This window comes from Microtus oregoni, unplaced genomic scaffold (genome assembly GCF_018167655.1).
Source record: "Microtus oregoni isolate MIOR12 unplaced genomic scaffold, Mior012 000020F_ref0000438, whole genome shotgun sequence".
Taxonomy (NCBI): Eukaryota; Metazoa; Chordata; class Mammalia; order Rodentia; family Cricetidae; genus Microtus; species Microtus oregoni.
In genome coordinates, this window is record NW_024543079.1 from 21,435,586 (window position 1) to 21,449,168 (window position 13,583).

The following is a 13,583-nucleotide window of genomic DNA, read 5'->3' on the forward strand; positions in this document are numbered from 1 at the left end:
AAAAACAAAAAGTCTCTTAGAACTAGAAGAAATGGCCTCTACTCTACTGTTTTACATAACAGTATAAATGAAACAAATGACAAAAGTCCTAACCATTTCTTGATAGAAGCCTTGAATAACCCTGGCACCCATTAAATAATAAATTACTGAACAAATCAAGTTCCCTATTAATCTAGTGTTTATCATGATGGCTATGTGATAAACAAAAAACAATATAGCTGGGTAAGATGGCACATGCATCTTAGCAGTCAATGGCAGAAGCAGGCACATCTCTGTCAGCTCAAGAGTAGCCTGGTCTACAAAGCAATTTCCACACAAACTTAGACTACTCAGTGCCTTGTGTTTAAAAAAAGAAAGGGGGCGGGGAGTTGGGGAGACAGTTCAGAGGAGAGAGAGCTCAGAGGTTAAGAGCACTGTCTGCTCTTCCAGAAGACTGGGGTTCACATCCCAGCACCCAACCACCATCTGTAACTCCAATTTCAGGGTATCTGAAATTCTCTTCTTGCCTCTCCAGGTACCAGGCACACACATGGAACAAAGGCATACATTCAGGCTAAAACACATAAATACATATAAAACTTCTAGAATGAAAACCCAAAGTGATAGGGCAAAGACCAGAGATATATTAATTAAAAGTTTATCTCATGGCAATTCACTAATCTAATTTTTCCCCACTGATCCAATATTAAAGGATTCTAGGAAAGTCAAGTCATATATGACATACACATGAAGTTCTTAATCATAAATAAGAATACCCACATCCTATCTCCTGTGCAAGAAGTTTGCCTTGCTGGACTTTGAAAGACACCATTTTCCTAAATTCTTAGTGAGCTACAATGTTTTAAATTGTTGACCTTTTGTAAAGAGAGCACAGGGTAGTCTGGACTTGGGTATAGGAGAGGCTAGTAATCTTTTTACATAATGACTCCAAGTCCAGCCTCTGAACCAATTACAGAATCAAAGCTTCTCACTATAAAATTTAAGTATGCAGTTAAAAGGAAGAAAACTTCTCTGCCATGAAACAAAATTGTACATATGCAATTCTATAGTTCTTTTTTAAAATACATATTTATATCTTAAAATGACTTCTGCACATTTCGTTTTGAAGAGCAACCTTTTCAGTTGAGAACACTAAAGCAAACTATGTTATTGTCAAAATGTATCTCAACTTTCTAGGCTAAGCAACTTGAAAATTTAATCTCCAAACAGTAACATTCAGATCACATTATTGGAGCTAAATATTCGTGACTAGCCAATCTAGATCTTGGTCTCAGAGGGGAAAGTGGCTTGGAAGACAGAAAGCTGCCTGCATACTAATCTAGATACTTGGGTTTAACAGCAACAGCTTACACATCTCTGTGGAATTAGTGACTATTCTAACTCTCCACATTAATTACTGATGGATAAAAAGATCACAGGCAAGTATCTGAAGGCATTACTGCTCTAAGCTAAATAGCATTAATTAGACCACATCTATTTCAGCAATTTGCTAACAAAGTGCTACCAAAAAAAATGGCTTTACCTGATGTTATCCTCTGGCTCTGGCTCACTGTCACTGTCTTCTGCTTTTCTCTTAATTCCTGCTAGTGGAGATGGGGAGCCATCAGATGCAAAACTTGTATTAGGAGATACTGAGGGACTCTGCAGACAATTATGACATTACAGAAGGACTGTATTATTCATTTTACACAAGAAGATATAGGCAAATATCTACCACTTAAGAGTTTCATGGTGATAATTTTCAAAACTATTAAACAGAGAGCAAACGTATCTAGAAAGAAGAGACTGACCTTCTCTCACACCAGTTCCCTTCCCAAGAAATCCAACAAAGTACCAAGCTTTCTATGTTCAAATTCCAAAAAATTATTAAGACAAAACATGTTTAAAAAAAATAGTTTCACAAACATAAAAAAATTATTCAGCTTGAGTCTTGATTTCTTTTGGTAGTTTCCTACATTATGAATTTACAATTAATCTCTACTATCAAACAATGAAGTTATATAAAAAACCCCTGAATGGAAAATCAAATACATGGTACATATTATCTGTAATACATAACAATTACACACATCAGACAAAGCTTGTGAGAGTGCCATCAAATAGTAAGCCATACCCAACCACTCTGGAAAGCAGCAAAGACTTTAGCTGAAAACTGTTAAATTATTTTATATGTATTGTTTTAAGATAAAGTATATAAAATATAAAAGTGGGGACTTTCATTAGTATTGCAAAAAAACTTGAATGATAAGTTACTATTTTTCCTTTGTACCAAACTCAAAGAACAAAACAGGACCCTAAATATTTTAGTATTTAATTATTTTAAAAAAATCTTTGAGATTATAGTTAAAATAAATGACCAAAATTGTCATGATAGATAACATTTTCATAGTTAAGCTTTCCTTCTGCTAATCACAGCAGATTAGCTATTTTAAATAAATTTAATTACTTTAAAATGAGAGCTCACAAGGCTCTATAGGCTTTAATGATATTAAAACAAAAATCTTAGTATGAAGACAGTTCACATTACATACTAAAAAAATGTTAGGCTATACTTCACATAGAACTTCAAAGTACTTTTCTTTCAAAAACGTATGTCAGCTTTGTTCAGAGCAATTTAATAAACCAAGGCTAGAAAGACAGCTCAGTGAGTAATGCACTTGCTGTACCAGAACGAGACTCTGAGTTCAACCCACATATATCAAAAAGGAAAAGGCCAGACACAGCTTTTAATCACAAACTCTATGAGTTTGAGACTAGCCTAGTCTACACAGTGAGTACCAGCCAGGACTGTATAGTTAGAGTCTGTCTGTTAAAAAAAAAATTGTGAAAGGTGAAAAACAATTCTACAAAATGCCCTATGACTTCCATAAGTGCACAATGATTCACAGCACCCTCACACACACATCATACACAAACACAATAATAATCATTAAATAATTTCTTTTAAAAATACATATTCGGTGTCTAAACAAATCAGTACAGAAAGGTATCTTTGTATTTGGAAAATGAGGGGGGGGGGCATTATCCAACAGACTGATAAGAGTCTGACATACCAAGTTCAGCCTCTACTGGATGCATGCATGGCCTTGAGCAGTGCAACCTCTGTGAGCTTCCCCGACAATGATGATGATATACTTTTTAGATGGTATAACAAGTGTTAAATAAATTATGTGTGTCAAAGATCACTGACTAGTATTCTGCTTGTCTAGCACAAGTAGTTAATCAACCAGTAAATGATCATTATTAGGTAAGTCTTATCTATTTGGGTGACATTCATATTAACTGCCCAGGCAAAAGCATAGAGAAATTGTATGCTTTTCAAAATACAGTATTTCTTGGACTATCAAAAAAAAAATATATTCCTCAATGACTAAATCCTCATGGTCTAATTAAGGCATGGAACAGTTCTGAAAAGATATTTTAAGGTATCCGTTACTACCCAAAATTTGGGTAATTTGTATTTGTAAAGATAAAAAACAGATGGCAAAAGCTCAAAACTGGTTCCTAGGAGGAAGGAAAAATTAGACAGCAAAAGCCACTGTGCCCCCTAATCTAGGCCTTAAGACATTTGGATACCCCAAATTTTTACATTTTTAGTACTATTTACCAATCAGTTCTTTGGGGTAGAGACAAACAGCTGCAGGCCATGTATTATAGGAACACCAATGCCATTTAGCTATCTCTTTATATAACTTGTATTGACTACCCCATTTTCTTTCACTTCATTTAGTGATTTTCATCTTGATAAAGATAGATTTAATAAAGTTAAAAATATTCTGAGACAATGTTGGGAAAACCCTGTCAAACAAAACCTTAGACAAAATAATAAAATCCACAGACACACAATTGTAAAAGGAATTGAACATTCTCCATGCAACACCACACAGAAGCAAGTCACTTACAGAGTTACTATGCATCCTCATCTCATAGGCCGCGTGTCTTGGATTACTGGCTACTTGACAACCTGGGGAATTTCTTGAACCCAAGGCATGAGGTGTTAATATTCCACCAGGAGTAAAAGCTGGTTGATCTCTCTAACATAAAACAGAAGTAAAATTAAATTACAAAACAATTAGTGACAGGAAACAAAGAAGATAATGGAATAGTCCTCATAAGTACTTTTGATGATGAACTGTTTATGTGGAACTCTGAGAGAAATAAACCCTCTCCTAGTTGTTTTAGGTCATGGTGTTTCATCATATCAATGATAACCCTAACTAAGACAGTGCTCGTGAATCCAAATGCAATGGTAAGCAACTTAACATTTCTCCCTTTCAGTTTCCGATACTGCTCAGTTCTTATAAAACATAGTAAAGGCAACAAGTCTGAAAATCCATCTGGTAAGAAAAAAAGGTGAGGTGACTATAAAGCATTATGCAATTACAGACAGAATCTATCACAGTCAGACAATAAGCAGCATAGTTAAGAGAAAGGACTGATCAATACTAGGAGCAAAACCAACAAAGAAGGCCATGTGTATAATGGAAGGAAGTAACAAAAGCAGTAATGTAATTAGAAGTACAAATGAAGGAACCCCTCAAGAGCACAATAGGTGAATTTAGAACATGGGGGAGGGGGTGGTTCTAGATGGGCAGAATTAGACCAAAACCAAGATAGAAGTGAATTTCGAAGGGACAAAGGAGTCTGAGGAGATTTCAAAAAGAGAAACAAAATTCAGAGGGTCACATTCTAAGAGGATTAGAATCTGACAAAGATGAAGACAGCAGACTGGAGGTGCATGGTCTCGACTAAGGAATATTTATCATCCTCAAAAAAAGTTAAACTATGACCAATCCCATACAATTATTAAAAACTCACCTTCATCCTCTTTCTTTTTTCTTTCTGTCGTCTTCTAAAACTGTCCTAAAAGTATAAAATCCACATATTCTGTCAAATAATTACACAAAAATGTCAGAGTTAAACATTAGCAGGAGTGATTCGAAAGACCATTTAAGTTTTAAAGGAAAAAATCAATAATATGGGAACCTAACTGAACTAGGGCAACCTACATTTAGCCCATCAGCCAGCTGCATTGGCACTACTTTCAAAACTTGTTCAGAATCCCTCTGCCCTCAATAGTTAATCAAAACAAGGTAGGTGGAAAGTCAGATCTTGTCAGTTTTCTATCCAGAACCCTCCATTGATGCATAGTAAAGTCCTTAAGATGGCCTATGGGGCACTAGATCTGGCCCCCATCACTTTTTGGAACTCCACACTAATACTCTTACCTTCTTGCCTCTGCTCATGCCACATAATACTTGCTTCTTGCTGTTCTGTGTATATATAAGGCAGCTCCTGTCCAGAGCTCTGGCACAGCTATTCTCTGGGTTTTAAGTGTTTCCATTAAATATCTACATAGCATACTTCTCCACATTATTCATGTCTTTATTCACACTCATCTATCAGCACAGCCTCACTGTGATTTCTACTGCCATTACCATGTTCCCACACACTGTTTCAACTGCTGTTGTTTTTTGTTTGTTTGTTTGTTTGTTTGTTTTTAAATCTTAATGGCATTTAAAACTACCACATTACATGGTGGAGTTGGTGACTGTGTTTGTTGTCCATTTTCCACTAAAGAATGCAAGCTTCCAGAAGGCAGAAATTTTTGTCTAGTTTTACTTTAGTGTTTTACTTTGGTTTTCTGCTGCCTTATCACTGGCAATCAAAACACTGGCACATAGCTAGGCTCATAGTAAGATTACCAAAGCCCATAATGCATCATTTTCTGAAGCCTTCCATTCTGCTATCTGATAAATATCTGACTCAGAGGGTTGGTAGTAACACATAAACAGAAGAACATACTGCTGGTGTGAACCTTATTGGTCTTTAACTTTTATGTGCTATGAATACTTTTATGAATGTGTCAAAAACCACAAACATACTTTCTAGAAGTTTCAAACTGAAATTCTGATGTTTCCCCTGTTTCCAGGCAAGGGAGAAAACAATATGACAAAAGGGACACCAAGGCTTAAAATATCTTCTTAATAGGTCAGCCAGAAATCATATTAAGTCTGAAACACTAAGGCAGAAATCAAACCCTTTCTGCTTCAATGCTAACTTATCAATATTTAATGTGATAGTATCTGCTAAAGTCACAGAAAAAGACTGCTCTTGCAAGGATATTTTATACAAAGCTGTAACAAAGCATATACTATTTTTTGTTAAGTATAAATAGTAATAAAGTAAAGACACTGTTAAGTGTTGAAGATATATAGTCAAACACACACACACACACACACACACACACTCCAAAACAGCTGTTCCAGTAGATACTGAAAGAAAACAACTCAATATCAAGGCAATTGGAAAGAATGCTTACTTGGTCGCTTAGTCAACTCTTATTACATAAGAGAGATTCAAAGTCCTAAAACTAAGAACAGAACTGTGATATACAAAGTTTTAAAAAAAAATGTAATTATTTGCTATTTGCTCAATAAAGCCATGTGAGTTTTTTTGTTTGTATTTTGTTGTTTTTGTTTTTTACAAAATTAGCTTACAAAAGAATTTTTCTCTTTAAGAAGCTACTATCTGGGCTGGAGAGATGGCTCAGTGGTTAAGAGCACTGCTCGCCCTTCCGAAGGTTCTGAGTTCAGTTCCCTGCAACCACATGGTGGCTCACAACCATCTTTGATGAGATCTGGTGCCCTCTTCTGGTTTGCAGGCATAAATGCAGAGAGAATACTGAGAATACTGTATACATAATAAATAAATAGATTTAAAAAAAGAAGAAGTTACTATCAGCTCATTTCCCCATTCTGGTCTCCTTAGCATTTCTGGTCTCCTTTGCTACCCCTACATATCAATCTCCAAACATTCTGACTGTAGACTGCTGCCATTCCAGCCCACCTGCTTCCTTAGGCTTTGTACCCCTGGCCAAGGGCTAGGTAGTATGACTAAGTCACTCTAACCTACAGCTTTTCTTCTATTTAGGGATCTCCTTTTACCTCTTATTAATGGTAAATGTTTCCCAAGCTCTCGTAGAGCACTTTCATTCTACACAAGTTCCCACAGAATTTCACATTCCACCATAACTTCAAGTACCTCCTCCCATCAACCAAGGTTCTAAAATTATTTTCAAGATTTTGCCCATCCCCATGTCAGACACCCTTAGTCCCCTCATACTCATATCCAAAATGAACTTCAATTTGTATCTGGTCTCTCACCCCAATCTCCTATACTCACAGTATTTGCTATCTCAGTGAATGGATTCAACAAACACCAAACTACCTAGGATAGAAATCGGGACTTCTCTAAAAGCACTTGTCAGTCTTACATGGTCCAAGTGCTTTTTTTTTTTTCTTTTTTTCTTTTTTTTACTTTATTTCCTTCCTCTATGTTTCAATTTGTGGAGGGAGCTACCACCCTCCACAAAACCTACATTCTTCCATCACTCTATTCTAGCTGACGCTATCCAACTTAGATCCTATACTTGGGACTCCTAGAATACAAACTCCTAGTCCTTACCCAGTTTTCTAGAGTATAAACAGTTTCTGTAAAATGTGGTAGCCATGTTTTAGCTAGTTTAAGATTTATATCCTAAATAAGATTAGGAAGAGAAAAACTACAATACAACTCAAACAATGTACAATACACAGTTACACACAGCAAGCATCGCAGCCTTTATAAAATAATCAAGTACCAAGCTTGGGATTATGTAAGTGACAACACATTACAGTAGTATTACACACAGACAGGTAAAAAGTCTATCACAGCCTATGAGAGACAGGAGTAATTTTAGCTACTGCAATGTATTTACCTCATCATCTTTTCTCTTTTTAAAAATGCTATCTTCAACTTCACCAACTGCTAACATGATCATCTGTACTCTTTGTAGATTGACATAACCACTTTCTGTAAGGTAACCCTGTAAGTGATAAAATACATGTAAAATGATCTGCCTATAAAACCAAATACTTCTGTTTTTAAATTACTCAAGAATAAACTTACCCCAGTTTTGTGTACCACGTTTTTGTATATGTTAACCAAACGATCAATAGCACCTTCCCTGCCACCAGGAGACAAACATTATTCATTAGGACCAGTGGGCTCTGTAAAGTCAAGAAGGCTGAGACAGTCATTGGAACATCCCAGATACACATACCTAATCTCTAGTGACGGCAAGTGAGGAAGGAAATCATTGCCCACAAAGAAGCACATGAACACCCAGTCATCAATGCTCCTCTCCACATCAAATGGGAATGGTAAGCTGGCCATGGTGAGTTCTCTTTCCAGATACTACAACCAAAGAAGAATGCTGACATCAAAGCAATGAAAAGAACATGTTTGAGGAATGACAGTTCCAATAATCACTGAAACGTACCTCTCGAAGAACATTCAGCCGAAGGAAGATAAACTCCCCTTCTGCACAAGGAAGACTATCTGCAAGTTCATCATGCTGTAAGAAAGACAGTGGAGATTATGCCCAGACTAAACCCTGAAATTTTTTTTCTAGTCACACAAATTTTAGGGTTTTTCTAATGTAAGATCTCATTTAATATTTAAGTACTAAATTTGAAAAGCCCATCAAACTATTTAAAAATAAACACATCTAGACCATAAGTAAGCAAGTATTTGGTATGAAGGACCAGCAGTGCATATTTTACTTTTGGGGAGACAGATACAAATGAATAGTCTTTCCGTGGACCCAAGTTCAGTTCCCGGCACCCACATCAGGAAGCTCACAACAACCTATGACTCCAGATCCAGAGTAACACACACACACCTTAAAATAAAACCTTCTAAAGAAAAATAAAAAAAAAAAAACATTTTTAACTTATACGTCAGTATGAAAGACATATTTGTCTTTCATCACCTATGTCCAACCAATATTAGTATTTTGTTGTATACTCCTCTGGTCCCTTCTCAGACATGTATACTTCATTTATTCTATCTGCACTACAAAACCATATAGTATATTATATTTATTTTTCACTTTTTCTCCAAGCACAAAGTTCTTAAAATAGAAACACATGTAGGTTGAACTTCATCCAACCAAGTAAACTCAAATAAATAGAAAACAGAGTATCTAATGTGTAGTTCCCTTAAAAAATACTAATCATTTGAAATATCTTCCATAGATAATTCACATTCAATGGGCATCATCATCTATAAGAACTTACCTTCACAGAAACACAAATTACATTAGAAAAATAAAGTAGAAAATATGAGTATGTGTAAGCTTGTGAGTACAGGTTCACCTTATATTATTTTATAAGCTACATTACTGTGAAATACTTTCATGAAGCAGTTTGAATAGACGGTGCTTAACTGAACGCTTAAATAGTTAAATGACATACTTGGTGACAGCCTTAATTTTCCTATGATAACATGCTTTTTAAATGCAGTACTGTCCATCTTAAAGTTCTTACCTTTCCCTTCTTTTCTCTTGGCAAACCTTCACAATCCTTGACCTCATGTCCAAACTGATTACAAAGAGCACATGGTTTGGGTTTGTTTGGCTTGAATTCTTCTCTGATTATGGTGAAGTTAGGTTCATGTGTAGCAAGACCAAGCATAATAAGATCAGCTATCAATCAATAAGAAAAAAACAAATGAATGGCACTTTGGAAGAATCCTTTACCGTAATCAAAGTACTACTAAACGATGACATAAGAAAAAGCCCCACGAAACAGAGCATAGGAAGCAAAAATCAAAAAGTAATCCTAGTAGTTGTTCTGTCTACAAAGCCATTCAGACATGAATCTCAACAAAGCCCGACTCAGATTACATGTGGGGAACTACCCGTCGTAAAGTCAGTGACATGCTATCTAAAGTTTAAAGAAAACATAGAACAAAATTCCTGACAGGTGACCACAGTACAACAGCAAATCAACAGAGATTCCTTCTAAACTTAGGCAAGACATCTGGGAACTATCAACCAACCCTAAAATATCCACAACACAACAATACAACAACATATTCTGGCTTAACCCAAGAACAGAAAATCCTCAAAAAGAAACATACCATCAGCACCACACAAACAATGATGCGTATTTGGGTCATGGTTAGGCTGAGCTAAAAAAAAAAAAGAGAGAGACATATTTATAGAAACATATCATCTATAAAAGAAGTACCACAACTTGCCAAGTATTTTCTAGTTAACAGCCTTTTTGTTTGTTTACAGGCAGTGCTGGGAATAAAACCCAAAGTACCCCATGTGCAGGTAAATCTTTTACCATTAAGTTATATCCCCAGCCTGCGTTATATTTGTTAGAACAAATATACAATCAAACACTTTTGAATTTTACCTCTTTGTCTTCTAATGTAATCCATGATTTTGTGTTCTCCTTCACCAGGTGCACTAGCATCAGATAATATAACCTATTAAAAAAAGTTTAATGTTTAGTTCATCTTCCCAGTTTCTACCAGAACAAAGAGGAAGACTGACTGCTTTAAGAAAAACAGATGATTTCATTAATGTGGTGTTACTACGTGGAAAAAACTCTAAAGATGTGTGCTAAACACTAACAGTACACCACTGAATAACTAACCACATAGAGTGGAAAAGAATAACAGGACTAGGGTCAGATGCCCATTAGTACTACCAATCAATTCACAGATTCTGACTACTTACTATCAAGGATAAAGTATCAAACCCAAGAGCAATCAATAAAAGGTAGAGTTTACCAAGTCTAATTAAAAGGAAACACACCTTAAGCCACAATTACAGAATAGTTCACTCAAGCTTTATTTATCCATTTGTAAATGCAGTCCCACAACTTTAATCTGTTATCTAATGACGTATCTACTTTCTAGTTAAAAACTACATTCTTATACATGTATTTTTAAGATTTATGAATTCCATTTTATAGCTTCACATGAGGTAAGAGAAAGAAATTGGCATTAAGAGAAAATTCAGCTATATAAAACCTGGCCATGAAAGGCATCCCATTTCCAATAACCTGGAAAGTTTCTCTTTCTTCTGACAGTCAACTAGCATTTTATGGGAGAAAATCATAAATAATATCAGTCATATCAAAGTACAGACTCAAATGGTCACTCTAATCTTTTTGAAGTACTAAAGTGTGAAACTTACTGTCAAATTTTTCCACCCAGGGTCATTATTTAAACGATCAGCTATGTAATAGCGAAGGCATTTAGCAAGATTGTCCATGAACTCAGTTCCCTAAAATGATAGAAAGAAAGAAATTAACCTACCATTTAAGAGTTAGCAGCAGCTAGCAAAACCTGAGACTACTTACTGGTGTAATACAGTTGCTGTCAAATCTTTCTTTTACTTCTTCTGGAGGAAGAAAGCCACCTAGACAAAAGAGACAATGTTTTTGTTTTCCCCATAAAAAGTGAAATAAACTAATCACCAAAAGTGAACAGTAACAAAAACATTCAAATATAAAAGAAACATGTTATCATGTTATCACCTAAGAAAAAAATGACCCCCCTCCAAGAAAACAACATTTCCCCCCTTCAATTTAAATAAAACTGTAACACAGTGGTCCTCAACCTCCCTAATGCTGCAACCATTTAAAACAATTCCTCATGATGTGGTGACCCCCCCAACCATAATATTATTTTCATATTGCTATTGTCATGAATCATAATGTAAATATCTGATATACAGGAGATCTGATATGCAACTCCTGTAAAAGGGCCGTTTGACTCTCAATGGTATTAATTATAACCTACAGGTTGAGAACCACGTCTTTAAGAAGACTGTCAAACATACAAAAGGTGCTACAACACCAGTAGAATAAAAATCATGAAGTCCTTCCTCTGTAACAAAAGAACATAAGCAGTGGATGATGGTTTTAACTTTGACAATAGATATTAAGAAATCATTAAGATATTCGATATTCTTTTTTTTTTTTTCGGTTTTTCAAGACAGGGTTTCTCTGTAGCTTTGGTGCCTGTCCCGGAACTAGCTCTTGTAGACCAGGCTGGCCTCGAACTCCCAGAGATCCGCCTGCCTCTGCCTCCCGAGTGCTGGGATTAAAGGCGTGCGCCACCACCGCCCGGCTTCATTAAGATATTCTATCATAAACAAACTTTAAGAGTCTTAATTAAAGCCATGTCTAAAATAACTATATACTTACACACTTTCAAATAAATTAATATAGCATAATAAGATTTATAAATGCAGTCCATGAAATCTTTTTCTCCAGCTGTAAAATCCAATTATAGCATCAAATAACATCATGGTTTTCCTGTCTATTATATTGCTATAGGTAGCACACATCAAAAAATAAACCTGATAAAACCAACCAGACATCACACCACACACACTGGGTTGGAGAAGAACCAGGTCTCAGTATCCCTTTCCCACTTCCCTCTTCTGTGAGACTTAGATTTAACCTAGGTACCCACCAAGAATTTTAAAGCTTTGGGAACTGCAGAAGAAAAGGGAAAAGTCCAAATTAAAGGCACGCTTTCCCTACCTTTTGCAAGTATTTCTTCTCTGACTCGCTGTTTCTCAATTGCTGCTTCCATTCCTTCCTTTGATGCTCTAAACCTCCTTGAACGCTGTTGGTTCATTTTGGCACGTGGTGCCTAAAAATGTATAACTCATGTTTACATAATGCTATTCAAAATGTTCACAAGCAAATCTATACATTATTTTTCCAGCCTCTCTTTCTATCACCACAGTAAATCCAAACTGCCTCTTCTCAACTCCTCTGTATGTGTCACCTAGTACTGCTAAGTAACAAATTCACTCATGGCCTATGTCACTTCAAAAGGGCAATCACCAATAAGGCACAGTCAATGACACAAAATAAGCACTAAAAGAAAATATCAATGAATTACTGAAGTATCAGGCTTTTCTTTCTAAAATTAACAGTCCATATTTTTCACTAGTCAGCTGATTTTCATTGCAATATTCAGAAAGCTAAAAACAGAAAGAGACTTTTAAAGTATTTTAGCACTTACCACTCCATCTATTGCCATATAGAGAAGTCTTCTTGGTCTTACAATATTGAAAAGTCTGTCAATGTACTCAAAAATTGCAACCATCATTTCATCTTCATTTTTTGGTGCTGGTCTATAATTATAAGCAGACAATGTAATAGACTACATAGTACTTCTATGACCCGTGCTATCAATGGCAAAAAGGGACTACATACTTGTCTTCAGGATGAGTACAGGGATGGATGATTCCATTCATATCCAAATACAGATTATCAAACTCCACATCATTTGGATTAGGTTTACTGGCGTCAACTGGAATCTTTACACCATTGCATTCTTTTGGCTATGAAGAAATGATAATTTGATTGTTAAAATCTAAACAAGACAAGTACTAAGTTCAATATGAACCAATTTAATTTAAGAACTGGAAATAAAATACTTCAAGTACAAACAGAACTAAATTAACCCATTAAATGTGAATGGCTTCTAACTCAAGTTAATTATGTGAGATCACTGAGGTATCCACGTGGGTGGGGAGAGTCATCTTAGTGACTTCTCTCATCATTCACATCAAGTTCTGTCAATTTAACATAAAACGCTTTTCCACTCCCTTCCATGTCATGAGCACACCATGCTAGTACAATCATACATAGAAAGTCACAACTACCTTCCAACGACTGCCTCACCAGTACACAATCTCATTTCCAGTCCAGAGTTTA

The 13,583-nt window shown here is 35.7% G+C and overlaps 1 protein-coding gene across 2 annotated transcripts in view; it reads right to left on the minus strand.

Moving 5' to 3' along the window:
- Xrn2 (5'-3' exoribonuclease 2) overlaps positions 1-13,583 on the minus strand; it is a 77,287-nt gene that overhangs the window by 50,845 nt on the left and 12,859 nt on the right. The window contains exons 2-16 of one of the 2 annotated variants that reach the window (XM_041670644.1): positions 13,080-13,207; positions 12,886-12,997; positions 12,396-12,507; positions 11,205-11,263; positions 11,039-11,128; positions 10,251-10,323; positions 9,967-10,017; positions 9,372-9,529; positions 8,324-8,398; positions 8,105-8,238; positions 7,951-8,008; positions 7,760-7,867; positions 4,819-4,863; positions 3,903-4,034; positions 1,523-1,641 (exon numbers count right to left, since the gene is read on the minus strand). In XM_041670644.1, the coding sequence (XP_041526578.1) occupies positions 1,523-1,641; positions 3,903-4,034; positions 4,819-4,863; positions 7,760-7,867; positions 7,951-8,008; positions 8,105-8,238; positions 8,324-8,398; positions 9,372-9,529; positions 9,967-10,017; positions 10,251-10,323; positions 11,039-11,128; positions 11,205-11,263; positions 12,396-12,507; positions 12,886-12,997; positions 13,080-13,207 (1,454 nt within the window). Of the gene's footprint in view, positions 1-1,522; positions 1,642-3,902; positions 4,035-4,818; positions 4,864-7,759; positions 7,868-7,950; positions 8,009-8,104; positions 8,239-8,323; positions 8,399-9,371; positions 9,530-9,966; positions 10,018-10,250; positions 10,324-11,038; positions 11,129-11,204; positions 11,264-12,395; positions 12,508-12,885; positions 12,998-13,079; positions 13,208-13,583 lie in introns of those variants that run through there. The other variant, XM_041670645.1, reaches the window with a different exon arrangement.